At 40.7% G+C, this 27,941-nt stretch overlaps 3 protein-coding genes across 4 annotated transcripts in view; 2 read left to right on the plus strand and 1 right to left on the minus strand.

Moving 5' to 3' along the window:
- The window catches only part of pde3b (phosphodiesterase 3B), a 30,734-nt gene extending 26,431 nt beyond the window's left edge, over positions 1 to 4,303 (minus strand). Inside the window, exon 1 of the mRNA XM_072465826.1 lies at positions 3,243 to 4,303. Coding sequence (XP_072321927.1) covers positions 3,243 to 4,142 — 900 coding nt within the window. The 5' untranslated portion in view covers positions 4,143 to 4,303. The remainder of the gene's footprint in view (positions 1 to 3,242) is intronic.
- A 2,474-nt stretch (positions 4,304 to 6,777) lies between these two features.
- On the plus strand, positions 6,778 to 12,318 carry copb1 (COPI coat complex subunit beta 1). The gene is made up of 21 exons (XM_072465827.1): positions 6,778 to 6,906; positions 6,983 to 7,212; positions 7,290 to 7,459; positions 7,536 to 7,650; positions 7,759 to 7,851; positions 7,939 to 8,076; positions 8,162 to 8,281; positions 8,378 to 8,485; positions 8,565 to 8,711; positions 8,842 to 8,987; positions 9,230 to 9,326; positions 9,742 to 9,902; positions 9,976 to 10,096; positions 10,173 to 10,400; positions 10,577 to 10,756; positions 10,828 to 10,972; positions 11,055 to 11,174; positions 11,275 to 11,420; positions 11,516 to 11,605; positions 11,699 to 11,854; positions 12,060 to 12,318. The coding sequence occupies exons 1-21, from the start codon at positions 6,816 to 6,818 to the stop codon at positions 12,117 to 12,119; spliced, it is 2,862 nt and encodes a 953-aa protein (XP_072321928.1). The 5' UTR covers positions 6,778 to 6,815; the 3' UTR covers positions 12,120 to 12,318.
- A 1,343-nt stretch (positions 12,319 to 13,661) lies between these two features.
- Positions 13,662 to 27,941, plus strand: part of rras2 (RAS related 2) — a 316,645-nt gene continuing 302,365 nt past the window's right edge. For both annotated transcript variants that reach the window (XR_011931260.1, XM_072465828.1), the window contains exon 1: positions 13,662 to 13,853. Coding sequence is in view for 1 of the 2 variants with exons in the window: in XM_072465828.1 (XP_072321929.1) it covers positions 13,752 to 13,853 (102 nt within the window). In the remaining variant the exon portion in view is untranslated. The remainder of the gene's footprint in view (positions 13,854 to 27,941) is intronic.

The raw sequence follows: 27,941 nt of genomic DNA on the forward strand, positions 1-27,941 counted from the left end.
CTGCCTCAGTGGCTCTGGACGCACAGTTAAGTGTGTTATTCACCCCTGCCCCGTCAGAGGAGACTCCACACAAAAGACAGGCCTGCCCCAGGGCCGCGCTGTAATGGAAGGTCCTCTGTCTCCATGTACATCAGAAGAAAATGCAAACTGTACAATATCCAAATCATATGCATTCAAAAACATATTTTTTTTTAATCAGTAATAACTTGGAGAGATATTTAACTAGAAGAGATAATGGGAAAATTGTATGTAAATCATAGAGAAACTAAGCTTTCATTCTCTGACAATGTTTAGTGTGTTTATTTATAGTTATTGATTTAACCAACATATTTATTTCATTTTTAAACATTTTAGCTTTAAACATACATTTTAACGTGAATATTAAAATATAGGAACATGCTAACTTGGCAAAACAAAGCTACTGTCCCCTGAAGATGTATCTCTGTCTTTAGCTCACGACTGCACTGACAATATTTATCTATATGTGCCTGTGCATCCCTTATCTTTGGCACAGGGAGCCGGAACAACATCCACCCAGCCATTTTGGTGGAAATGTTTCTGTTAAACTTACTCCAGAACTATTGTTACTTTATGGGCTCTATAAAAATGTCTGCATTTCAATGTAAACCAAACGCACAGGTCACGCTTGAAAAACAGGTCTCGAGCTCAATGGATTCTTACGTGGTTAAATAAAGGTTAATGAATAAATAAATGGGTAACCAGACCACTGCTGTACAAAACACCAGTACTCACAAAGTATATGGTTTATTTAACTGCAACCAAAACTGTGAAAAAAATATTCTAAAAAAAAAAATATTCTCATAGGATATTTTATGGCTTGTTTAGACAACATGGGCAAGGATTGACTTGATTGGATAGGCTTTTCACGACACTCATTGTTAAATATATGTCAAATTAGCTACTACCACTACAACAACAACAACAACAACAACAGCAACAACGACATCGATGTGACCGATTAAGACCTATATATCATTTTTAATATTTGAAATCAGCCATCTCTTATTGAGGAAGTTGCCACGGGTGCCTTATCATTCCGATCCCTGCCGATCTCGACAGCAAATTACTTATATTCAAATTCCAAAGGCATTTTCGAGCCACCCAGAGATCGTGTGCATTGTAGGTGAACGTGAACATTTACACAAATTTTAGCAGCAAAACTTCTCTCTAGTTCATCACTGAAATTAATGTAATTCCCACTCAACAGGAAATGCAAATCACACCTGAAGTGCAGAAGTGACAGTGGGCAGGGAGAGGAATGAAGTGGATAACAATAAATTAACATAAATAGAAGAATATAAAAATACAAATAAATGTAAGTCGTCGACATCTGATTAAAACTGTAATCTTGTTGCTATATCTCTTGTGCTTTTCCTGGATTGATTTTTGCACATGACATTTTCCTGGACGAACAGCAAACAGAACAGTTTTATGTCAATGATGGGCAGGTGTTAATGTGTACAAAAATGAAGCCCCCCTGTGACATCAGCAGGGGACCCTGAGTGACTCCAGAGAGCTTTCCTTTCAGCCCCGTGACCCGGAGGCACAAGTCAAGAATATCAATCATTTCAAGAGCTTATTTACCTGCTACATGTGATTAGGCACGTCACAATATCAAACATTTACAATTATTGTGGGAAGAAGCATCACGATTCTCACGACCTTAATCCCATTAAAGTGCTCCATGAAAACTTCATAATTATAAAGTCAAGTTAATGTGACATAAACAGACAAATGAAAGAGCACTTTGTTTAGCTTTATTTTCCCTATTTAATGAAATGTGAGAGTTAATTTTGCTGTATTATTGTAGTTTTATGACCTGAACAATCTAGATTATCGAGTGACTAAATCATCCCTGAGTATATTAAGGAAATGCCAGAGTCTTCAGTGCCTCACTAAATACTGAACAATAATGGTTTGATTCTTCTTGTTTTTTATTTCCTTTCACAAATAAAAAAAAACTATGTACAAGCATTTTACTGCAGTATATGTATCATATTCAATACAGCAGTTGACCAGAAAACACTGCATTCTCCCTCAAGTATAACGCTGCAGGTCAACTACATTTAACAAAACAAGTAGTGAGTTTATAAAAGCACTACTCGCTTCACCTCCAAGTCACATTCGGTGGTCGTGTCTGTCCTGGGGCAGACGGATAGGAGCATGACTGCACTTAAAGCCCCTCTGACCTCATCAGTCACTTACACATTCATACAAGGACAACATGAGTCAAGTGTCTTGCCCAAGAACCCAATGACAGCGTGAACTGAGAATGAGCGTAGGCCTTGAACTCAACGCTAATGTGGTAATAATGTTGAAAACAACAACTTGACAAATTGATATGAGGTTCTGAGAAGGACACACTTGAGAATTACATGTTACTTTATACTTCTACAGCAGAGTCACGAGGAATGAGCAATATATATAAAACATATTCTTGTATAAATGTTTTTATTATCCTGATAATCAAAATGTTGTAATCCATCAGAAATGTGCTGAAACATGTCTGTAGCTTGAACATGATTTTGCTTCAATAAACTAAAAGCTGTGTCTGCTGCTGAGCCTGAGCGACTGCATGTAAACAAACTGGTTTTGGAGCATGTGCACAATGACAAGGCTAAAACATCCCTCAAATCACTTCACTTCCATTTGCACGTAAAAGTAGACATTTGGACTAAAATGTATCTATTACTTCTCTAATTGAGGTACAGGCTTTTTTGCTGGTGATAAAAGGGAAACTTACAAACTAGTTCACCAGGATTCACCTTGTGTAACCCTCTTTTTCTCTGTTGAATATGACCAGCAAAACCAGCAAAAGCCTTTCAGATGTGTCACTTCAGAGGTGTAAAAGCCTTGTGTCCAAACTAGGCAATAAGTCTTTTATAGGTACGGTCTTTTAATTGTGTTAATTGTAAATAAAACACAAATGTCCCTTCTAGGTACTTTACTTTATGGATTAATGAATACAATGAAGCATGGTTAAACTCATACTCCTGGGGAACATGGCCTGCAGGAGGGCCTACATGTCCTGAAGGGGACTGGGGGACCTACATGTCCTGAAGGGGACTGGGGGACCTACATGTCCTGAAGGGGACAAGGGAACTACATGTCCTGAAGGGGACAGGGTGGCTTACATGTCCTGAAGGGGACAGGGGGACCTGAAGGGGACAGGGGGGCCTACATGTCCTGAAGGGGACAGGGCACCGTGTGCTGGGACCTACCTGTTCTCGTGATATACAGGGCAGTGATGGTCTGCGGGACATTTTACAGCTGCCATAGTAGCTGGTGGAGGTTTCTCCCAGAGAGACGCAGCTGGAGCGTCTCCTGGGGCGGATCACGGGCACCTTGTCCTCGGCACTGGCGCTGCCGCTGGACGCGTCCCGCGCCGGGTAAAAGCGGTCAAAACACAGCCCCAGCAGAGAGCCGCAGAAACCGGAGAAGCAGGAGAAGAGCGGCCTGAGGAGCACCGGCAGTCCGCTCAAACTTGTTAAAGAAGCGAGCCAAACAACACTGGCGAAGACTAATATGAGCACACTGTGTTTAAGTTTGAGAGTGGGCACCAGCGTGAGCAGACCCACACATCCCAGCACGAACAACAACCTGCCCACCATTTGGATCTGCTGCTGCTCTTCTCCCCATTGCAGGAACCGCAAAACCAAAAAGTCCCCGAGGTAACACGATGCTGGCAGTGACAGGAGCCAACATTTACTACTTTCCTTCTTTTTCCGCCGCAGATAAAATGTTAGAAAGAAGAAGGCGCATCCTATACTAAATAAAGGACTGATGGACTGAGAGAACCCCGACAGAAAAGTCCTCAAATCCCAGAAGGAGTCACTTTGCAAGCTCCTGGAGATGACAAACGAAAGCGCGCTGAAGACAAACGCGCCCACATAGACCGCGGACACCTTCAGCACTTTGGAATTCAGCAAGTCTTCATTGCAAAAGCTGCACAGGTTGATCCAAAAGCCCCTCTCCTGGTCCCGCTTCAAGGGGGTGACGCAGCTCTTCACGTAGCCGTTCCTGAAAGCCTCGGAGCTGTTTACACTTCCAGCGGCGGCAGCGGCGCGGTCGTGGTGCCGTAGTTTACCGTGCAGGAGTTCTCCGTCCTCCCGTCCAGCCATGACTCGGCCCAGGCCCCTCTTGTCCGCACCAAAGCCCCCCTCTCCCGCTATTCACGCCGTATTAGCGCTCAACTACTTGACAGCGAGCGCACTCCATGGTCACTCAAACGTGCTCCGCCACTTGGACTAAAGAAAGAAGGTGAGATCGATGTTGTTTTTACTGAACTAGGACTCAGTGTCGCCCCCCACGGGCCACAATCCAGCCCTGCACTCATATTGTTCTCTGTCACATTGTAAGTTATAGACTGGTAATAAATGCAGGGCCCTGGAGCAACAGTGCAAGAGCCACTGCTCTGCCCAAAGTGAAAGAGCTCAGGTCTGTGGTGTGAGTAGTGTCTAATAATAAAAGAAGATCCAATTCCATTTTAATTGGATGGGGAATAAATGTTATCATTAAAATAAGACATACACTTAAATATGAAGGGGAAATGCAGTTTGATCAAAACTAAACAAAACAATTTGTGTACATCATATATTGGCTATTTTGCATAAAAGTATAGCTAGTTACAAAATACACAATTAGTAGGCCAATGCCTACATGTGAAACACGTTATTTTTAACTTACCTAAGTCAAAAAAATCTTTGAGGTTATGTTGTGTCATATTTGTACTTTTCTTTTCACCCACTAGAGGGTGCCATAAACCATTCACCTGGGTTAATGTTTGTCACAAACATTTGAAAACGTTTGAAAAGCGTTTATTGCCATTGTCAGCGAACAGAATTCACGAACTAGGAACGTGCTTTGCCATAAAGGTGCAACATACAATAAGGAATAATAATAATAGTAGCAATTTATTTCAAATAGGGCATGCATACAATTTAGAATTTACAAATAAAATAAAACAAACTTAGATCTGAATTCATACACAATTTACAGATTAAATTACACCATATAAAATGTTCCAATTCATTGTTCTAATGATCTAATTTATAAAGAAATCAAATTAAAATAACAATATATGTCTTAAGTTACTGAAAAATATCCTAAACATACGCAGGCAGTTTAATCAAATAATGTATTACTAAAATATGCAGGCACATCTGTCTTCTCCTGTCACCTGCGTTAGGTTTAATATGATTCTTTGACATTAAATGATTTGCGATGAGCAAGTGTTAATCAGTTTTGACCCTCGCGGCGAGCGGTAGCTCTGACGTGGCTCGGGACGCGTTTATCCTCCACGTCACACGGAAGTCCAGGAGCAAAGCCGCGGCTGAAGACTGCTTTTTCACACATGTAAATATTAAAACAAGGCACAGATTGTGTCCAAAGGATCATAGCTGTACATTTGGGTGAGACATGTTGTCATTTTGTCACTAATACGCTCCTTTCCTTCTTGGTTTGTGGTGCAAACGGAGCTGTAGCCTATCTACGGCGTCCTCCATTTCATTGATGGCCTTTGCAGAAGCTAGCGTTAAGTTGTTGTGCTCCAGTCTCCAAATCACATTTTAAGACTCATCAAACGCCAACCAATGTGATAGTTCATCTCATTTGACACATTCGTGTGTTTGTACGTTTAGACTTCTTATTGTCAAAGCGGTGGGATTTGTAATAGACACGTAATGCGGAGTACGAAGATGCTACGTGTCAGAAAACTGTTGATTTAGACTTGTTTTCTTCCACATTGTCATTGTCGTCTTAGACTTACTCTTTGTTGTAGTAACGATTAATGGCTATATTCATGGTTAAAACGTGTCTCTCTTTTCCCAAAAAACGTCACTTTTATAAACAGCCGATGCTCTTTAATGCCGTGGCGTATGTTCACGGATTGGTTTGCTAATGTTTACATTATACTCTTGGAGGAATAAGAGGAGCCCTAACAGTTGGCGATATTGTGAAAAAAGAAAATTTAATATTTTATCATCTCGATGACGATATTCAGACGATGTTTCTATAATTAATCAAGAATGTGCTAAGATGTGAATGTCTTGTTTGTTTGAGTGTCGCACTAAACGGGAATAGAACGTAAAATGGACACTACAAATGGACAGGAATGACTTCTTTTGAAGATTACACTAGATGTTGCTGTTCATTTAATTTTTAATCAGTTCATTTTGCTGTCATTTTCAAAGGTTTTAATTATCTAGAAATGATGAAAAGTGAAGACCATTGTCAAAGCAATTACCTATTCAAAATCAAATATATATTTTCAATGGGAACAATTCCTCAAAGTGTTGCATATAACAGGAAGCTGAAACTTATAAAAAAAATATCTCAATATTCTTATTTTTCTCATCACCAAAACAGCAATTTCAATATTGTCTTTTTTTGTCGGTGTAATCCCTCATTCGTCCAGGCGTGTTCCATAGTAGAAAAAGCTTCAGTTGTAGTCATCTGGACTCGGTTTGAAAAATAGACGTTTCGACTCTCATCCAAGACCTAAATTCTTTTATTGACAATGACTCTTGGATGAGAGTCGAAACGTCTATTTTTCAAACTGAGTCCAGATGACTACAACTGAAGCTTTTTCTACTATTGTCTTTTTTTCAATACATTTCTCACAACTACCGGTATTACACAATCATATCACACTATTACTTGAAGACTTTACTTTTGTATAACAACAATTTTAAAGCTGTTTTTAAAGTTGCCCTAAATTTCTATTATTTTGTTTTGCTTAGGTGTCGCTCTCCGCCTTTGTGAAACCGTAAAAGGCCAAATTCAGCAGTAGCAAGATGACGGCTGCAGAGAACGTCTGCTACACCCTGATTAATGTCACTTCTGATTCTGAACCTCCCTCTGAAGTCAGCCTCAAAACTGACCTGGGTAACTGCTCAAACACCAATCACATGAAATGTAATGTACAGAAGTGTGTCTGATTGTAGTAATCTTCCATCTGCAGAAAAAGGCGAGATCAAGGCAAAAACTGAAGCGCTAAAAAAGGTCATCATTATGATTCTGAATGGCGAGAAACTACCTGGGCTCCTCATGACCATCATCCGTTTTGTCTTGCCACTTCAAGACCACACGATCAAAAAGTTGCTCCTCGTCTTCTGGGAGATTGTTCCTAAAACGACTCCAGATGGGAAGTTGCTTCAGGAGATGATTCTGGTCTGTGATGCCTACAGAAAGGTACGTTTGCTCTTATTATAATGTCATTATTTGTAAAATATTAAAGTATTTGTAATGCGTGTCGTGTTATTCTCCAGGACCTGCAGCATCCCAATGAGTTCATCCGCGGCTCCACTCTGCGTTTTCTGTGCAAACTGAAAGAGTCTGAGCTGCTTGAGCCTCTGATGCCAGCCATTCGCGCCTGCCTTGAACACCGCCACAGCTATGTCCGCCGCAATGCAGTCCTGGCCATTTACACCATCTACAGGTACAGACAATGTCTTATTATTCAAATACTCTATGGGTAGAATGAAAACTTAAACTGTACTTGATCCTGTTTCTAGGAACTTTGAACACCTCATCCCAGATGCCCCGGAACTCATTCACGATTTTCTTGTGAATGAAAAAGATGCAAGCTGTAAAAGAAATGCTTTTATGATGTTGATCCACGCTGACCAGGTGTGCAACATCTTGCAGACATATTTTATCTGACAAATAATATGTATATGCTGTTGCTGTGTTCTATTTGTTTCTCTATTTGTTCTTACGTCACACTTGTTGATACAGGATCGAGCCTTGGATTACCTCAGCACTTGTATTGATCAAGTCCATACTTTTGGTGACATTCTTCAGCTCGTTATTGTGGAGCTGATTTATAAAGTAAGGAAAAGGGCCTGTGGTTTATTTTTAAAAGTGTTTTTGCACATTCTCTAATATCTGTTATTTATTTTATCATCCAATTTCTAGGTCTGTCATGCAAATCCCTCAGAGCGCGCCAGATTTATCCGGTGTATCTACAATTTGCTCCAGTCCTCGAGTCCAGCTGTAAAATATGAGGCTGCTGGTACTCTTGTAACGCTCTCAAGCGCTCCTACAGCTATTAAGGTACACAACACTGTTTTTTTACAATACTTTTGATATCAAATCCTAGCTTTGTTACAATTTCTTACATATCTTGTTGGATTTGTAGGCTGCTGCCCAGTGCTACATTGACTTAATCATCAAGGAAAGTGACAACAATGTGAAACTGATTGTCCTTGATCGTCTGATTGAACTGAAGGAGCATCCCACTCATGAACGTATACTTCAGGTACTTTTTACTCCACTTTAAGTCCATTCTTTTTGTTTTTCACTGCTGTGGTGTTGTCAAGTCTGTTCTTAATTTGGGTGTAATCCTTGGCTTCAGGACCTTGTGATGGATATATTGCGTGTTCTCACCACCCCTGACCTGGAAGTGAGAAAAAAGACCTTGCAGCTGGCATTGGACCTTGTCTCGTCACGCAATGTTGAAGAGGTGTGTTTTTGTTGTTAGTGCACAGATTAGATACAATTTATTGAAAACATTGCATTTATTACACCATTTATTTTTTTAGCTGGTGATAGTTTTGAAGAAAGAGGTGATCAAGACAAATAATGTAACGGAACATGAAGACACAGACAAGTACAGGCAGCTGCTGGTGCGCACGCTTCACTCTTGCAGTGTGCGCTTCCCTGACATGGCGGGCAACGTTATACCAGTGGTGAGTCCAATTAAACAGACAGAAAGGAATTCATGCTTTTTAGACCAACATAGCCAATGTTGGATGTTTGTTTAATTTTCTGTTTGTTTAATAAGAAAATATTTCAATGTGTATGTTTTGTGGTAAACAGCTGATGGAATTCCTAAGTGACACTAATGAGGCGGCTGCTGCTGATGTGTTGGAGTTTGTGCGAGAAGCTATTCAGAGATTTGACAGCCTCCGGCCCCTCATCATTGAGAAAATGTTGGAGGTTTTCCATGCCATCAAAACTGTAAAGTAAGCAACACATGCTATGTATGTGCATTAAACATGTAACACACTACATCCTTTATAGCCAAGGCTAATTTGCAATTTCTGTCCTCAGAAGAAAAAGTGTTATTACATTATAAAGCAGTGGACTGTTGTTGATTATACTGTAAAATGTAAACCAAGAAGCACTGAACTTGATGTGCATTTCCTTAAGCACGGTTGTATTAGGAGTACATTTTGTAATGATGTTAAATCTTTGTGTCTAAAAGAATTTACAGAGGGGCCCTATGGATACTTGGAGAGTACTGCAGCACAAAAGATGATATTCAGAATGTGATGACAGAGGTCCGCAGGTCTTTGGGAGAGGTTTGTTTTTGATGTCACCAATGAACTTAAAGGCACTGTACCTGATTTGTAATGTAATTTTGAATGTTTTTAGTGGTCCAAACTTATTCTTCACTTTATTAAAACATCCTAATTATCCACCATGATGAGTTTATAAATGTGTTTCACAACTTTCTGAGATCAGAGCAGAGTTTTGCTGTCATGCCACTGCTAACATCAACTAGCTTTCTATCAAAGCACCAGTGTCACTTCGACAGTTAAAAGCTTTATAATTGGATACAGACGGCACACTGCTGTCTAAGCTGCCCTAAGAGCTGCTCTCACAATATATATAAATGTACATATTTGATCACATGTAAAAATGGGTACAGTCCCTTTTTTAATGCAAAATATTCAACAATGGTGAGAACCATCTGACTGTGATGTGCATTTACAGATCCCCATAGTGGACAATGAGATTAAGAAAGAAACGGGTGAGGTGAAACCTGAGGATGAAGTGAGTGCAGCACCAGCTCATAAACTGGTAACAGAAATGGGCACATACGTGACCCAGAGCGCCCTCAGCTCCTCCAGGCCGTCCAAGAAAGAGGAGGACAGGTAAAACTTGGATCATTTTGTTTTAAGCAGTCCTTTTAATTTGAAGATAAATACCCGTCTTATCCTTTTATAGGCCTCCACTCCGCGGTTTCCTGATGGATGGAGACTTCTATGTGGCTGCTTCCTTGGCCACCACGCTGACCAAATTAGCTTTACGTTACGTTGACATTGTTCAGGACAAAAAGAAACAAAATGTAAGCTAATTAAATCCTTTCTTGATTTATTTGTATACATAATTTGGCACTCACTCCTTTGGCACTTTTCCTTCAGTCTTTTGTTGCAGAGTCCATGCTGATCATGGTCACTGTGCTGCACCTGGGCAAGTCCTCCCTCCCTAAAAAGCCCATTACAGATGATGATGTGGACCGCATTTCTCTGTGCTTGAAAGTGCTGTCCGAGTGCTCGCCTCTCATGAATGACATTTTTAATAAGGAGTGCCGCAAATCGCTGTCCCACATGCTAACTGTCCGACTGGAGGAAGAGAAGCTTTCACAAAAGGTAACCATCTTGAACTCTGCGCTTAACCTCTGACAGCAGAATCTTTCCACAGGAAAGCCTTATAATAACAACAACTGTATTGTGTTTTCATATTTTTGTTTTAATATGATTGTGATTGGCTGTTTATTTTTGTGTTAGACAATTGTATTTTGGTAAACTTCCCTTTGTTCTTGCAGAAAGAATCAGAGAAACGTAATGTGACGGTGCAAGCAGACGACCCCATCTCGTTCATGCAGCTCACAGCCAAAAATGAAATGGCTTCTAAAGAGGACCAGTTCCAGCTCAGTCTTTTGGCCGCAATGGGAAACACTCAGAGGAAGGAAGCAGCTGATCCACTTGCCTCAAAACTCAACAAGGTTTACAGATGTCACCAACCTTTTATTACGGTAACCTTGAACTGGTTCATGATGAACTGTGTGGCTTTCAGGTGACTCAGCTCACGGGCTTTTCAGACCCAGTTTACGCTGAAGCCTATGTTCATGTTAACCAGTATGACATTGTCCTGGATGTGCTGGTTGTTAACCAAACCAACGACACTCTTCAAAACTGCACACTTGAGCTGGCAACATTAGGTATTTGTCATCCTCATAATGGAACACCTGTATTATTTGTCTTATGAGCACTCTTAAATTGTCAGTGTTCTTTCTGTTACAGGTGACCTCAAATTGGTTGAAAAACCTTCTCCTCTAACTCTGGCTCCACATGATTTTGCCAACATTAAGGCTAACGTTAAGGTGGCCTCAACAGAGAATGGCATCATATTTGGAAATATTGGTAATTTTTTTATTAAAATAAATGCAACATATAACGTAAAGTAACAACGCAACAAACAAAACTTAGATCTCTTTTTTTGTATGTATTTTAAAATCCACAGTTTATGATGTGTCGGGAGCTGCCAGTGACAGGAACTGCGTTGTCCTCAGTGATATTCACATTGACATCATGGATTACATCCAACCAGCTTCATGTACGGATGCAGAATTCAGGCAAATGTGGGCAGAGTTTGAATGGGAAAATAAGGTAATTTGTCTTTGCCGTGCTCAAAGAATAATTTTAGTATCTGAAAAAATGAAATTGAAAATGTGATTGGTTATTGTTATATTATTTTTTTAAAGGTGACTGTAAACACCAACATTACTGATCTCAATGATTATCTTCAACATATCCTCAAGTCCACAAACATGAAATGCTTGACTCCTGAAAAGGTTTGTACGCTTTATATAGATTGATTCTGTTTGTGATGTTACATGGAGAGCACTATCGAGTACTTTGAGGTATCATGTTCTGTTCTTCTTCAGGCCCTCTCTGGTTTCTGTGGCTTCATGGCTGCAAATCTTTACGCTCGCTCCATCTTCGGTGAGGACGCCCTGGCTAATGTCAGCATCGAGAAGCCCATTCACCTCGGGCCAGATGCACCTGTCAACGGTCACATCCGCATCAGAGCCAAGAGCCAGGTAGGTCCAAACCCTGCTCTCAAGAGCCAGGCGCACAATAAACATGTACTAGGATGTTATCTTCACATGTGCCATTTAAGAATGAAGAGAAGAAGAAGAGAATTATGCATACATGTGGTTTAGAATGGTTTTAGACATTATGGAATTGAAGAATTACAGCGTTGGGTCGAGACTGAATTAATATAGAGGTCAAACTGTTTTACAGGGCATGGCCTTGAGTCTTGGAGACAAAATTAACCTTTCCCAGAAGAAGACGAACATTTGAAGCAACTCTGCTTTGTAAAGTCACCGGTTTGTGTTGTATCTCAGTCTTTGACAGATAATTAAGAACATTTCATCATTTACTTCTGTGCTCTTCGCTCTTTTTTTTTTTTAAACTTTTGTCTAAAACCTACACTGTAATTTACTTGTCCATGCTGTTCTTCATTAATCTTTTTCAATAAACATGTATGATTGCTCAATAATGTGTATCTTTTCCATGTCTAAATAATAAAGCAAATATAAACAGTCTGTCTACAGAAATACAGAATGTATAACATGAGATTTAAACACATAACAAGCTGTACCTAATTAAGTTTATTTTATTTCTAAGCTCGGGAAAGAGGAAGGCTGAGGTGGATTTAAGCAGTGTTGTGAATCACAGCAGTTGGATTGGATCAGCCCACTTCCCTTCATGTTCTACTATAATGATGAGGGATTGTGTATCTTCCTCAATTGTCAGTTATAAATTGTATTGTAAGATTCTCCCTGCACCAACATCGGACTGTAAATGAGAAGCGGGAGGCGGCCTAAACACGTCTTTTTTGGACACTAGATGGCGCCTGAAATGTAAGGGACACTTCCATAATGCAGCAGGTTTATTATGTGTCATGACATGACACTGTCTATACTTGAGGCAAAGATATTACAAGAGAATGGTACAATAAATCATGCCATAAAGCGCCACAATCTACCAATCAAACTGCGTTGGGTTAATTCGTGTGCACTTTGAAAATAATGTATGCATATAGTTTAAGAGAGTAGGTCTAAATGTAATTATTATAGAAATGTAATACTTGAGGCCACTTAAAATTGTGTCTGAGCAATAGGAAAGAGAATTGAACTGAGAGATGGAATGAAACTGACAGGCTGAGATTGTAAAGACAAATTAAGTGGGCTAAAATGTACTCTTAAGAAACCCCTATTTCCACTGTTAATGTTTTATATCAGTTTGTAATTCTAGATAAATACTCAGCCAATACTTGGACAATAATCAATGCCTTTCCAAAATAACATTCTCAACCACCACACAACAAGTGCCCAGGGCCGTGGAAACACTAAACGGGCTCCTCTGTGCCTGGCATATTTCGGAACGAACCATCTCAAAGTTCCCAATACGTGCCTCAAACACTCTGTCAATCATTAACGCGTGGACACCGGCCGTGCCCCGCGTGTCTCCGTGGGCAGCACGTCCTACCCGCTCCTACCCCCGCGGGTCCTACCCCTTCCGAGCAGGAATGTGACTGCAGGGGTGTGTGATACTGGTCTGACAGAGCCACAGGGCTGGATGCGCTGCGTGTGCTTGCGCGGGGGGGAGTCACAGCAGCCTGTAGAAGAGCCCCTAGCGCCAGACACCAGTACTGGCCTGGCTCGCTCCTGCTCTCACTATCGGCTCTTACATCTTGAACATCGCACTGTGTGTTTGGTTCTCGGGCGGTTTTAATGGCCCCTCTGCCCCGGTGCTCTTGACGGAACACGCCCCCCCCCCCCCGCCCCGCCGCGCGCGCGCACTCTCCCGCCTCGCGTCTCCGTCCGTCCGTCCACCGCGGGGCCTCACTCTGTCACTCTTTTTTGGCTGGAGAAAAGTGGGTGTTCACCGGCTCACTGGTGTTTCGGCGGCGGTAGAAGTGTCTCCCCGATGGCTGGCTGGAAGGACGGATCAGTGCAGGAGAAGTATCGCCTGGTGGTGGTCGGGGGCGGCGGTGTCGGCAAGTCGGCCCTGACTATCCAGTTTATCCAGGTCAGTAGCCTTTCCTTCATCTCTCCACTGAACATCGGCGCGTCTCCCCGTGTCGCGGGGGAGAGAGGCGCGCAGAGCCGCCCGTGATTCGTCCCAGTTCAGCCCGACTCTCCGCGCTCCTCCGGACTTTGCCGAGGCCTGGAACTACTAGTGCTGCATTTTCTTAGCCTCGAGCGTGTGGTTATTGTGCGCGCGGAGCGGTACAACGTCGCTGTCACTTTAACTTGGCTGGTTTGTAACAACAAGAAAAAAGCTCTACTTCCACTTTCTGCCCCCCGCAGTCGAAAAAGAAACCGAGTGCTTGCGGTTGTTCTGTTTTATGGACTCGCTCTTCTCAGTCAAGTAGCTCCGTAATTAGTTGCAAAGATTGAGTTGGGCGCTGCGCGTGCGGGAGCCAGCGTCACGGCCGCGTCTGTGAAGCGTAGTGGGGGCGACAGAGCTAAAAAGCTACAGAGGAAGTCATCTCAACACTATTTATCATTTATTTATCTGTCATTTTCAACTGAAGGAACACGGATGATTGCCACTGACTTGTATGGGCTGGACACAATGTTACTTAGTAGTTCATACAGTGTTTATGGTGCAAAGTGTGGGCCATAACACTAAAGACTTGAGTATAACAATCACTAATTATGGCAAAAACTCAACATAGACTATAGCCTATTCATTAGTTTGACTGTTATCTAGGTGAGACGGAGTGCTGCTGCATTCCAGCACACAGCAGACTGTAGAGACTATGTGCATTGCTTTGACCTTCTAGACTTGTCTTTCAGTCAGTTTGCACATGGGCTGCCCACACACATGCACCGCATAAAGGAAACCCAAGCTTTCCTTTTGGCTTTTGTGCCTGTCATGTCAGTGATGCTTCGTAACTTGCAAGGAGCCAGACTGCAGGCAGCTGCATGTCTCCACACAGAGACAATGGTGGGCTGGCACGCTTTTTGGGAGTGGGGGGTAAAACTGGGTGAATGTGAGTGTGTGGGTGTGTGTGTTTGAGTGGGGGCTGTGTCTAATGAGGGTTCAAAAAGCTCATTAACTGCATACCAAGTCAAAAGGATCGGATAGCTGTGGCATGGACTCGTGTGATAGCCCACTGACCCTCAGGGAAGCAAAGTGACAGGCGTGAAACACTCAGTGCATTCAGAGTTATATTATGATACACTTTTGGTTTTGCTGGTAATGGCTGCTGTCACCGTTCTGATCTAAGTACATGCGTTATAGCCCTAATTATATTGAATAATTGTTATTTGATGTTTAAATTGGTTCCTAAAGGACTGATTTTTGGAAAACCACTGTGATGATAGTGTTTATACTCGGACAACTGACACCTACTTTCTCAATTGTTTTTCTATACTATATTGAACCTCATTTTCGATTATTCCCTGATCCCTTTGTGCCCCTTTGTAAATAAAAGAGATTGAGACATTTGCTGCATGATGGGAATGTACATTTGACACAAGCCTCGAAAGTCACCTGCCAGTGGAAAAGAACAGCCGGTTGTGAAGAGGAGGTCCTGCCCTAACTATGCAGAGTTTGGGACGTGTGTGGGGGGCGTACAGGGGTGGAGGGGGTCTGAGTCAGCCTGGGTGGGTAATGGTCACAGACCATGTGGAATTTGGCCCTTTAGCAAAGGAAGTCCCTTCTCTGCTGCCCACTTTCAAATGGAAAACAGTGACCTGCTTCCTCAATCCCGTTTGTGTAGCTAAAGCTATAGTGGTGAATAGTTTATTAGCTTTTTACAGAGTATTACGTTCAGTGTAAAGTGTTTCCCCAAGAATATTAACTCAGCGGAAAGTGGGCAGCACACCACATGTGTCCATGCTGAAGGAATGTATTCTGTATTGTCTGTGATAATAGTATTACATATAATTATTCATTACACTTTGATGTTTCAATAGCAAATCTTGTGTGATGGAGGTATTAACAATCTATCCTGATCTATTTTGAATTAAGTTTAAGTGAGATAACTGACACTTCAATAATCCTGGTTTATTGTTTGCCACCAACCCGTAATCTCCTGTTTTAATAAATGATAATTAGTCAGCTCGGCTTGACCTCCTTTTTAGTTCTTATTCGAGCTTCTTAGTCAGCCATAGGTACTTAAATTAGCAGCTGGACCTTTTAAGAAGCCTCGGACCACCTTCATGCAGCAACTGATTCTAGCTGAAATATCTTTGGGATGACTTCACACTGAGTCATCGGACAAACGTTGAACTTGTTTAATAATGTATTTAGGGAGGAAGCAAAGGAAAACATGACTCATGTCAACCTTGTGAAGAGTCCATATAGGAAATGTTATCCCAAGTATATTAGCACTTCATACTCGTTTATTAGATACAGTAGGCAACAAGTCCGAGAACTGTACCAGCCAGGGTAAATGGAGACGGCTGCATTGGGAATGTATTTGATCTTAAATGTGTAACCAATAAATAGACACATTGCATAGCAATGCAGGGATGAGAAGGGATTCCCACTGGAAGTCATACATTTGGTATGTGGGCAATCATTCAAAATGATCACGCCTGAACAGAAAAGCTGAGGATTTATGCAAATGGATTTACAGCTGAAGTGTATTTCCGTCTTTACTTGGCCTTGCCCATGAAAATATTTCTTAGCACTTTTTGATAGCTCGAATAAGAGGTCATGATGCTGGAATGTGACCAGAAGTAGTGTTTCAATAGAATAAACATGGGTTAGCATGCAGCCCTGTGTGGGCATGTGCAGACAAGGTGTGGTAATGATAGTATGGTTTTAAATTGAGTGCACACTCTGCTATTCTGTGCTGTTTTGGGGTGAGTTTGTGACTTTGTTTTGCGTTTGAATAATCTGGTACCATTTTAGGATACATGCACATTTGTAATCGGCCTGACTAACTGTTATGTCACATGCCATACCGCTGAGTGTAAACAATTCCATTTATATCCCTACTGCTGTTTCTTCATGTCCTTTCAGGGAGTTAATAACTTTTCTTTGTTATGAAGGACTGGATTGTTTAGCTGTAGCCACTTTAAACTAGTGCTTTTGGTTTGGATGTTTCTAGTTAAAACGGGTTTGCCTGCCAAGTAAGAGGTGCACATTGTTCAGTTCAGTTCAGTGCGTAAAAGGGCACCTGTTGGTTTCTCACACACCACTTCCGCCTTTACAACACGGTTTCTTTTAGCTTTGTTTAGTTGGAAATGTTATGCAAAAGGAACATAACATTGTACCTGTCTTTTTCAAGTTCATCCAGGCTTGGTGCTCGCACAAAGTGCAAGTGTCACAACGGCATCTGGTGAAAAGTAGCTACAGATATGATTTATTATTATTTGTTATACCGTTTTTCAAATTAAAACATTGAAAAAGTCCGATTTTATTCATGATTTTCTTCATTCAGTCGGAGTCAGCCCTGAGTTAGTCTATCACATGAATCTATTTGTTTTAATCAGTCAAATTATTCTGACAACAAGTATATTCAAATATCGCAATAATATCAAAATGTGTGCTGCTACTACCATGGTACTCTACATCTCTCTTTTTATTGTGTTCTTGTATGTTCACCATTGCATTTAATAAATGAAAATGAAAACGAATAGTTTCAAGTTGCTTACACGTCTGACCTCAAACAACGGCACATCTATGAAACAGATATAGTTCATGGTTGCAATAGTAAGACCAATTATCTAAAGAAAAGCGAAGCTATTTTGAAATAGGCTATATATTTGTGTCTTGTCTTGTGGGTTGACCAATCTGTTGTTGTATGTTCATCTGGGCTTGTGGGTATTGCTTTTGTAGAACTGCAGTTGCAAAGAGTGGTTTGACAAAAAATGTGCCTATTGAAGACCGCAGTGGTATCGTTCAATGCAGTTTCATTTATGCGTTTCCGACATACGTTTTAATTTACTAGGGCCATGTAACTGACTATGAATCATGCAAGACAATAATTCAATGTCGAACTTGATTTAGGAACGTCCCAATCTCCTTCTCTCCTTCTCTTCTTGCAGACTATCCTTGCTGCTGAGAAAAACTATCAAGAGTCCATCCCTCTGTGTTTGATTATTTTTGACTCTGTGAGTGGAGAATTGGAAGAATAATGTTGGATCTGAATGAAGGAAAGGGTTAGGACGCTCTAACGGCAATAATCAAGCCTCGATGAAGCAAGTTACTGCTATGAAGAGCGTAGTATTCTCTGGTTTTATAAGATATTTAATAACTTACATGTTCACCAACACTTTTCCCAAAAGCTTTTCTCGATGATTAGATTCGAGTTCTATTTGCTCCCTAACAGTGATTTTGAGTAACACATAAAAATGATTCCCAAGGGCGCACCTTTTCTGGAATATTTCACATTCCGTAAATATTTGTGAGCTGAATCACGCCTCCCTTAAGACATTTTCTTCTCTTTTATGTCCATAATATCTATTCATATTTGATTGTATTCACCAGAACATTACTTACATGTATCTCATATCAATCATGAGTAAAACCTTAACCAACAATGCAATAAGGTGTTCTGTTTTTAAATGATCATTATTATCCAGTGTTCTGTAGATTTCTTCGGAGTTTCTTGACCAAACCCTTATCAGAATACTTGAATCTGGCAATGGGCCGTGCAGACCCACCATCGGAATGCTTTTGTGAAAAGGAGTGGAGACTGTACTCCCCCACCTCTGCAGGAATGTTCCCAGGACACCCAGGTCTTCGCTTTAATTTTAAGCTAATGAGAAAGTAATGGGCACCCAGGGAGAGACTCTGCTCTTAATAAGCATTTGCTGAATGTGCATTAAAGCCATTAAAATGACATTAGGCAAATCTAGATAATTGTGTATTTTGGCAAAGGATGCTCTATTTTAATTGTAGTTTAGTTTGCAACATGTGAGATAGCAAGTCACAACAGTTTTAGTCATCTTTGTTCATTTGCCATTTCCCTAGCTTGTCCCTGCTTGTTCTAAAGTCACACATACACACAGTTACACCTGATTAAACAGGAGCAACTTCACTTCCTTAGTAGACATTTCCCTATTTTCTGGACGACTCATCGTGACTCATATTGTTTTTCATTCACTAAAACATAACATTTTATATGTGTATTTTGTGTTGCTATGGTGTTCAGTGCAACCTATGGTTTGGTGTCTGGGCTCACAACTAAAAACATATGGTAGAAAAAGTGACTAATGATATACAGTTATACTCCTTTCTCAATGAACATATTTGAAGTAGTTCTGTCACAATAGTACAATGTCGAACTTCATTTGGAGACTGGATTCCAAAATTATTGTATTTTTATATACAATAATAGTATTTTCTTTGATATATCATGTGGTCATATAAAGCTCAAGATCATTGTAAAATTGTTAGGTCACATTTTATGATTGTATTTATACTTGCTTGACTACTTTTTGTATTGATTAGTATCTGATTTTTAATACTTTTGAAAACCCTAATTTGAGGTGTAACTTTAAATAATGACTGGCTTTTCCTCTAATATAGTTAGGACACTTCATTAGACCGCTGACTGTTGTATCAATGTTGGAAAAAGGAAATAACTTGCCTTACCATAACATATTAGCTCGATAGGCACGTTGGAAGAACATTCTCACCTCACAGCAAGAAGGTTCAGGGCTCCTGGGCCTTTCTGTGCAGAGTTTGCATGTTTCTCCCCGTGTCTGGGTCAGTTTCCCCCATCCACCCAAAACAGGCACAATAATTAAAATCCTCCAGCTAAGGTCTTGACTAAGGCTAGATCAGATCTGGAAATCTGTCCCTGGGCGCTGCACTTAGTCCCCAGCGACACTGAAGGATGGGTCAAATGAAGAGGACACATTTGGGTACAATAAAGTGAAGCCTTAACACAGTAAAAACAATCTCAAAACACCAGTGCAAAAACCCCAAACACCCTGCCCTCCAGCCTGCCCTCAGATACTCACTCAGACAGTGGGGGCAGTGGGTTCCTCCGTGTTGTTTTAGGCGATTATTGTGCAGTCACATCTGTCTGTTTCAGAATAACTGGCCACAGTATCAGGTCTCAGATCTCCGAGTCATATAACAACAAGCCTCTCTGGGAAACTGACAAGCTGCTGCTTATTTTAGATACTCTCTCTGTGCTCCCGCCACATTCAGCCAATAGGCACTTTTATACAGTAGGCTTATGGTTCATCTGCACTGATAGTGATGTGTTATAATGTGGTCCTTATCTTTGTAAAGAATCACATCAGCTTTAGAGGCATAAGACTGGCACTCTTTCTCCATACAAGTTGTTGATGCCGTGTCCAGCCTGGTGGTGGGGCAGCTGCTGGACATTTGGCTTGTCCCATGCACAAACAGTGTCCAGAGCGCCGGGGCACCTGCTGTTCATCAGGGAGGTCAGCCATGGAATGGGACAACTTCTCGACAGGTGACAATACACTGAGTCAGAGAGCCACTGCCCAACTGTGCTAACAACAAGAACCCATGCGTCTGCTCCTGGCAGGCGCCGGGCTCTGTGATGAGGACATGTCATTTAGAGCAGCTCAGGTGCAGTAAGGACAGCTGTCATGTGAGCACAACAGCCGCTGTATTCTGTGGCTCACAGCAGTTGTCAGTCATTCTACACTTGTATTTTAACAGGCCATAGAGCATTATGTCAACTGCTTCAAACTGTCTGTGTGTGGCATCACGCATTTTAACAATCACTCCACCAGACAGGAATCTGGGGGCTATAAGTCAAAGCATTTGCTCTGGAATTTAGTTTAAAAGCTATGTTTTTTCATACATCACTGCCATTGCCCTTTTTATTCAGGATTATGGAGAAACTGTCTTGTCCCTTCTTTATTTAAATTTTTTTTCTAGCAAGATATCAGGAAGAATTTGCCCATAATAAAGTTGCTGCTTATGTTTTCCACTAAACACAACTTTTAGAATATTATCCCCAGCAGTTTGTCCTTTTCAAATTGATCCTAACAGCGTACAGCCATAGAGGAAGTGTCCCTCGTGGAGGAGGGAGGAGGTACTGTATGTCCATTAGATCTTATTTATGGGGAGCAGGCTGCTGAAGTAATAACATTTGCACGGTCTGTGTAATTGTGTGTCTGCTGGCTTAAAAGCACACAGTGGTGATGCTGCTCTGTATCTGACATGATGCCAGTAAATGGCCCCATTTCCTTTGACATATCACTCCGTATCCAGAGTTATGGTCTGCAGCAGAGAACACCAGCTCAGCATTTGTCCCTGCAGAGAGTCAGAGTGAGAGTGAGACAGACACTCTTTTGCAGGTGCAGAAGCATGGCACTGTTCTTTCAGGCACAAAGAAAGTGCATCACACCAGTTGTGGTGTAATTCATGTTTATGTCCATATAACACTCAAACAAGTCTCCTTTCTCTCTGTTTTCTCTGCTTAAAAGTGTCCCATTATTTCTACAGTCATATGGTTTTCCTGGAGCTACACACTTCATACTATGAGCCACACTTCTGTGAGGGAGTTTGCCAGGGCTTTTGAAAGTCACACAGTGGTCCTCTGTCCACGAGTCACTGCAGTAGCTGCTGTTCTCTCCGGAGGCCATCACAGGGCCGCTTTGTTGAGCTGCTTCGGAACAAAGGACAATCAAATCGAGGAGGAACACTGAGTGAATGAATACTCAAAAATAATGTATATTGCTTTTTATTTTGAAGATGACATGTACTTGGTTGTCTTATTTTCTATTAATACAATGCCCAAACATTGACAGCTTGGATAAACAGAAGTCTCAAAACAAACTACAAGAATGTTACCACTGATTAGGGTACATCAGTATGGAATTATGACCACCAGTAAGAAATAGGAACATATAGATGTTAGATAGTCAGTAAAAGAACAATGGACAATAAAACCATATCTGTGATGCCTCGATGACTTGTTCAGAGCTTCACTAACACTACAGTTTTGTGGACTCCACTTCAGAAAAAAAAAACAGCCTCTCTGGACTCGATTATTGAGCGGTAAGGGCCGCTTTAGATGGTTCTTTGATTCGGTCCCTTTAAGTCAGTTCAAACGTGTGCCTGGTCCAGCACACACTGATATTTAGCCCATGTGATTGAAGTTTTAATGTCAGATAGGTGAGTGGACAGCAGGAGCTTTATGGCTCTGGAGGGTTAAGCCTTCTTCATGGGTCATTCATCCTACGCTTTATTCTCAGTGTAGGTGCCATACTGTGTTTTGGGTTTAGAAATGAAAAAAGCTTGAGGGAGTATACCGGTAATCTGATGGATGAAACTTATTATAAATTAATTTAAAAGGGGACTGCATAATCTTAGTTTAGTAATACGTGATTGGTACTGGATTTAGTAGATCGAACTTAAACCATTGTAGTCAGAGTGCTCATGAGCCTAAAAGGAGATGCATAATGTCCTCTTTCTTTGTAACATCCTGGGCCACTACAACATCACATAAAAACTCCTCACTCAGCAGTTCGATTTACAGTAGTCTGGAAACAGGAGTCAGATTAGGTAAGGCACATCGCCATAAGCAGCTTCAGTCCAGGTCCGTACACTTTTGCCATAAATCAGCGGCAACATTGGCCAGAATTAATGTGAACTTTATAATGGCGATCCCTGCCTTTTCAGCAAAGTCTAGATGGATTAGAAGGCATCGAGGGTTTGTCTGCTATAAAGCCGTATTTCCCTTTTGCCGCTGACATTAAAGAAGGGAGAATGATTAAAGGGACAAGCTATTGATCCTTTTAGGCATTAGGAGGAAGAGCACTTGTAAGAATGATGTGCAATGGGTTCATTTAATTCGGCCCTGAGCCAACCCAGATGCACATTACTGACTATGTAAAATTACTTTTAGATTTGTAAAATTACTTTTAGTCAGTTTCATTGTTCGTTTTATTTATTTATTAACCTTTATTTAACCAGGTAAGAACCCATTGAGATTGAGACCCTTTATTCAATCGTGACCTGCGGCAAAGTAAACATTTTAAAACATTACACAATTTAAAGACATTTATGAAAAGAAAAGAAAATCTACCGTTACATTTAAAAACACAGTTTTTTTTTCCTCATCTCTTTGTCTTGTCTTAAAATTGAAAGAAAACCCCTAATTGAGACCATTTCATGCCATCTCAACTCCGACTGAAGGGAGTTCCAAGCTGCAGGAGCAGCATTGGAAAAAGCTTGCTTCCCCCAGTCAGTGCAAACACAGGGTACAGACAAACCCAACATGTCGCATGTTAGGCTCTACTCACTGGTGCTTGGTAGAGAGAGTTTAGTTTGGGTCAGATTTATGTCAGAAACATAGAAATACTTAATAGCTTTGAGAGCCACACAGTTGTTTGGTCAACTACTTGATTGGCAGTGCATGTTTTTTTCTACAACCCTAATAATACGTTTATTAGGGTACAATATTTCTGGTTTATTTTACAGTCCATTCACTTTTCGTGCAAGTCTTCGAACATAACATTTACAGATGGATTTGAACACATTTTGGATGAGAAGCAAAATATCATCTCATCTGACTATCTTAGTCTGTGGAGTGAAAAGGAGTACCAGCCATACTGTCATTCAAATTTTCAATATCGCCATTCTCGTCCCTGGTGGCCGTTTAAGGCAGTGGACTAACCGTGTGCTCTGTGTATTAGGTATTGAATTAGTGACCTTTCTGGATTGTATGAGCTCATGGGAAAAGTGGGTGTTTCCACAGGAAGTCAAAGCCTTGCCCTCCCCCTCTTCATTCTCCTGCTTTCTCCTGCAGCCACAGCCTCCCCATGCTAACTGTGTCCTAGTACTTTCACTATTTGGCACATCAGCACTCTTAAAAGGCCGTGCACAAATGCCTTCTTGCAGATATATCGATATGCAGGGAAGACAGATTGATATTTGAATGTGCACATATGCCATAGATCTGGTCTTCCCTCTCATCTGGTTGACGTTAAAGCCTCATGGTGACTGTGTGATTACTGACAGCTGAGGAGGCTCGCCCCGGAGGTTCAGCAGAGGTTGAACCATCGTGGTCTCAGGACAGGAAGTCAACTTGTGCTTTTTTTGATAAATCCAGAATTTTAGCATAATTCATCCCATCTGCAAAGGAGTGCATCCAGGGGCAGCTTTGGAGCAAATGTGCACATATTTAATTCTCAACACAGAAATTGTGACTTGACTTCTGTTCATAAACTGCTGTACAATTAATGTTTCAAAATCATTGTTACATTGATGGCATATAAGTGTGGAATTAGTTGACAAAAAGTTAAAAGTTGGCAAAAGGTTAAGATTATTCATCTTGTCTTCTTAATAGTTTTGTAGTTTCTTCTAAATCAGGTAATTATGGGCTATTACATCTTGTCTTGCTTAGTCTGATATAGAAGAAACAAAACTATAAAGTTTTACACAGTCATGCTCCAAAGGACTAAAAAATATAATATACATTTTTGCCCATCCTAAGGACTACATTCCTGGCTCGTTATAACCTTTTGCAAAAACTGTGTCATGCATGTAAATATTGTGTCCCAGACGTTCATTTATGTTTTTTGTTTGTAGAACAATAATTAAGACTTCTCTATGCTACGCTGAAGAATATGATGCTGTAAGAAACGTGTCAGTTTTTGGCTCTTCAGTAAATGGCAGTGGCTCGACCTTTAAGGAAAAGAATGCAGAGCCTGTTTTCAATGTCAATGTCAATGCCTACATTGCATCCATACTTCCATTCAGGTGTCTTTTGGATGTCAATGTGTTTGTCTATAAATATATATTCTGTTGTAGAACAGAAAAGCTATGATTCATTTCTTGAGATAACAATGAACATTTCTCCCAGTTCTGTAGTAGTTTCCTGGTGTAATATGTGTCTTTGTAGAACGGGTGGGGAGCTGAGATCCGCCTGAGAGCTGCAGTAGTGACACTTTTGAACTTAAGTTAGTGGGCGTGGAGGGAACGATGTCATCTGTGACATCACAGCCACCCAAAGGCGCAGCCTGCAGCTGGAGGTGGAGTTTCCTTCCTGCACACAGGATGAGGCGCAGTGTGGCCTCACCTACCTGATACTAGCATCACAGCTTTATGCTTACTGCACATCCTGCTTAGGGCTCGTCATTGTCATTTATAGATGTGATCTTATAGTTCAATAAGAATAAGATCTAGTGCTCATTTTCATTCATCTGCAGTTTAAAAATAAATAGAAAAGCTTTCCTCTGCCGCTGTTGTGTTTTAGTTTTAGTAATAATATCTATCCCCGTTAAGTAACCTTAGTTTTGTTGCTATGTTGATTCAGAGGTGTAGAGGAGAGGCTTGAGAGACGACATGCACACTGTTGGTGTTAATAATCCTGGAGTTTCAACCTCAAACACACACACCCTCTGTAGTGGTCATGTCTGTACTGGCCTTATCATTGCCTAAGTGTTTTACTCTGCTAGTCTTTACTGCAATCGTCTGCTTGAGGGTATCCTTAAAGTTAGCACTCAATGTGACTACCTTATAACTGTGACTGTAAATACAAACTATTCCGCGTAGTCTCTGAACAAAGATAATCTGTATAGTGGTAGTCATTGTTGTAATTGTAATTGTATTAGTACTTCAGTTATTTTCACTCCATTGTGTTCAACAATTGTAGTAGCGCTGTAGTCGACTAAAGAAATCCCTAGTCAACTAAAGACGTGACCGTGCATCGACTAAAAGTGGCCCGTAAAGCTTACAGCATCTTCATAAAAGGCAGCTTAAACTGTCCAGTCACTGTAAAAGCTCAGGCAACTCACTCCGTACATTTTCCTTTCTGCTGAGCTTTATAATTCTAATAAAATAATAAGTCAACTAAAAACATGTGGTCGACTAAGACCGTCGACAGATGAATTGACTGAATAACTAAAGAACTACGGCTCTAAATTGTAGACAAACAGGTTTGATGTCATCCTCACAAATATATAGATTTCTATATTGAGTTACCGGTACTCAAGCCTTCTGATGCAGGCTTTTAGTGTCTTCTGAGAAACATGCTTCCTGGTAATGCCCTGAGTCACCATGGCAATGGTCATTGTGATTTGAGACCTGCTACATCATTTCTGTACTCAAGAACTGTAGCGGACTGTGACCGAAATGTGTGTCATGTGTTTACCTGGCAGTTCTGTTGTGTAATTATATTTGCACTCATCTATGTTGTTTTTACCATGTATTGTGCACGTGAAGCACTTTGGGGAGCTGCTGTTGTAAATGTGCTATTGATATAACGTCCACATTGACATTGGGAATAATAATACACATTTCTATTTAATGTTGCAATATCTAACCTTTCTAGTGGACATATGACATTATTTTATAGTAAGGGCATACATGTCATTGTTGATCTAAAATAACTATGGAAAGAAACAAGTGCCGTCTAAGGACAAATACAGTTTACAGTAGCAAGCAAAGATTTTTTCAAATTAGAGCCAAAAGAACTACTCGACACTGCTGAAACCTATGTGGATCACGAGAAGAGAGCAGTGGGTGCGAATGTGGGTAAGGGGGATTTTCTGAACAGGAGAATATTACTCAAACGTGCATTACTGACTCTAGATAACACTTTGAAAGGGTAAGTGTGAATGGACGATTAAAAACTCTTAAATGTAATTCAGTGATATACCTGTTTTAAGTAAATGAATTAAATCTAAATCCTCGTCATATAAAGAATCATCAGCCTGCTCTACGTATTTCGTTGTCACAGGTTATACAGACAATCTACCTTCATAACCCCTGAAAAAGAAGGAATTTTGCCCCACATACAGTCGGCCAATGTCAGTCACTGTAAGTCATGTATTTGTCCTGTTGTAAAAGCACTTATAGGAAGGTTTTTGTGATGAGTCCATGTGTGGTTGTTGGTTTGACATTCCCTGCACACTCCCCTCAGCTGTCACCACTTAACTAGTCTCTGAGGAGAGACAGAACTAGAAAACATGGGAAAAATGTCAAAAATGCCTAACTCCTCCCCCTCCTCCCTGTGGCTCCCTGCCCACTGGCCCCATCCTTAAATTTGGGTTACTAGGAGACGAGATAAACTCTGGGATGTAGCACAGAGCTATTGTCTTTTCAACATGACAAGGATATGTCTCGAAAGCATGCAGTTGATCATGGAAGAAACAAGCACCAGGCCATGGCTGCAAACATACACTTCAATTCAATTTCAAAACTTTTAATAAGAAATTGAATACAAATTTTGTTTTGATCTTGTTGAATTTCAGAATTGGTGGATTATTATTTCTAGTTATGCCATTTTGAGTTCTGGTTATTTAGTTATTTAGTTATAGAGTTATTTAGTCCTGGATCACCAGGTTAAGCCTTTGTTATGTCCTCATTTAGACCTGGTTTACCTCAAACCACCGTATTCACCTTAAACTGCCTTTAAACCACGGACAGTGCAACATAAAAGACCACCTGAGCCACACATCAGGTTCTGGCGCAAACTCTTCTCTACTATACTATAGTATTTATTTAGATTAATAAATACATAAATAAAATGTGTAATTACCTTTGCTATAACTACTGTATTCAAATATATATGGCTACAGTATTTTGGAGGTTGGCATTTAGTTTAATTTGTTATAAGACTGTGAATCTCTCTTGCTACAATGTTGAACACTGTGTCCAGTGGCCATTATTGTTTAGCTTGTGTCTTCCCCCTGGGGGTCTTTATGTATGCAGCGTGCCATTCACTGCAACGCATGAGTTGGAGGTCAGTCCAGGTAAACATTTACTCAAAAGGTACTTGCCACAGAGCGCTCTCTCTGAGTAAACCTTCAAGAACTGTGCTGGAATTCAATGTGCTGATCGATTTGAGATCTTTGTCTTCCATTATTCATTCATGACAGGATTAGGGAAGAATTAAACTACATTAAATTTCCATGCTTTAGGTGATCTGAGGGAATGTAAAGGCATGACGATGTTGTATTTGCAGACTCAAGAGTATTACTAGCCGTATGTAATACCATTATTACTAAGTACTGGCATTACAGTATGTAGTCAGAAAATTATATTTTCAATCAAAAAGATTAAACTTTAGAAGACTGATCTACCACAAGGGCTTATGTGACTGTGAATGTGACGTCTCATAGCCTTAGTGTACAATCAGATACGTGAGCATAATGTTGACTAAACTATATATTTTATTTTTACAGTTTTACAGTATGATTTTTTAAATTT

The sequence above is a fragment of the Eucyclogobius newberryi genome, unplaced genomic scaffold, assembly GCF_026437365.1.
Source record: "Eucyclogobius newberryi isolate DKJ021-1_F unplaced genomic scaffold, fEucNew1.0.hap1 SCAF_5, whole genome shotgun sequence".
In the NCBI taxonomy this organism is placed as follows: Eukaryota; Metazoa; Chordata; class Actinopteri; order Gobiiformes; family Gobiidae; genus Eucyclogobius; species Eucyclogobius newberryi.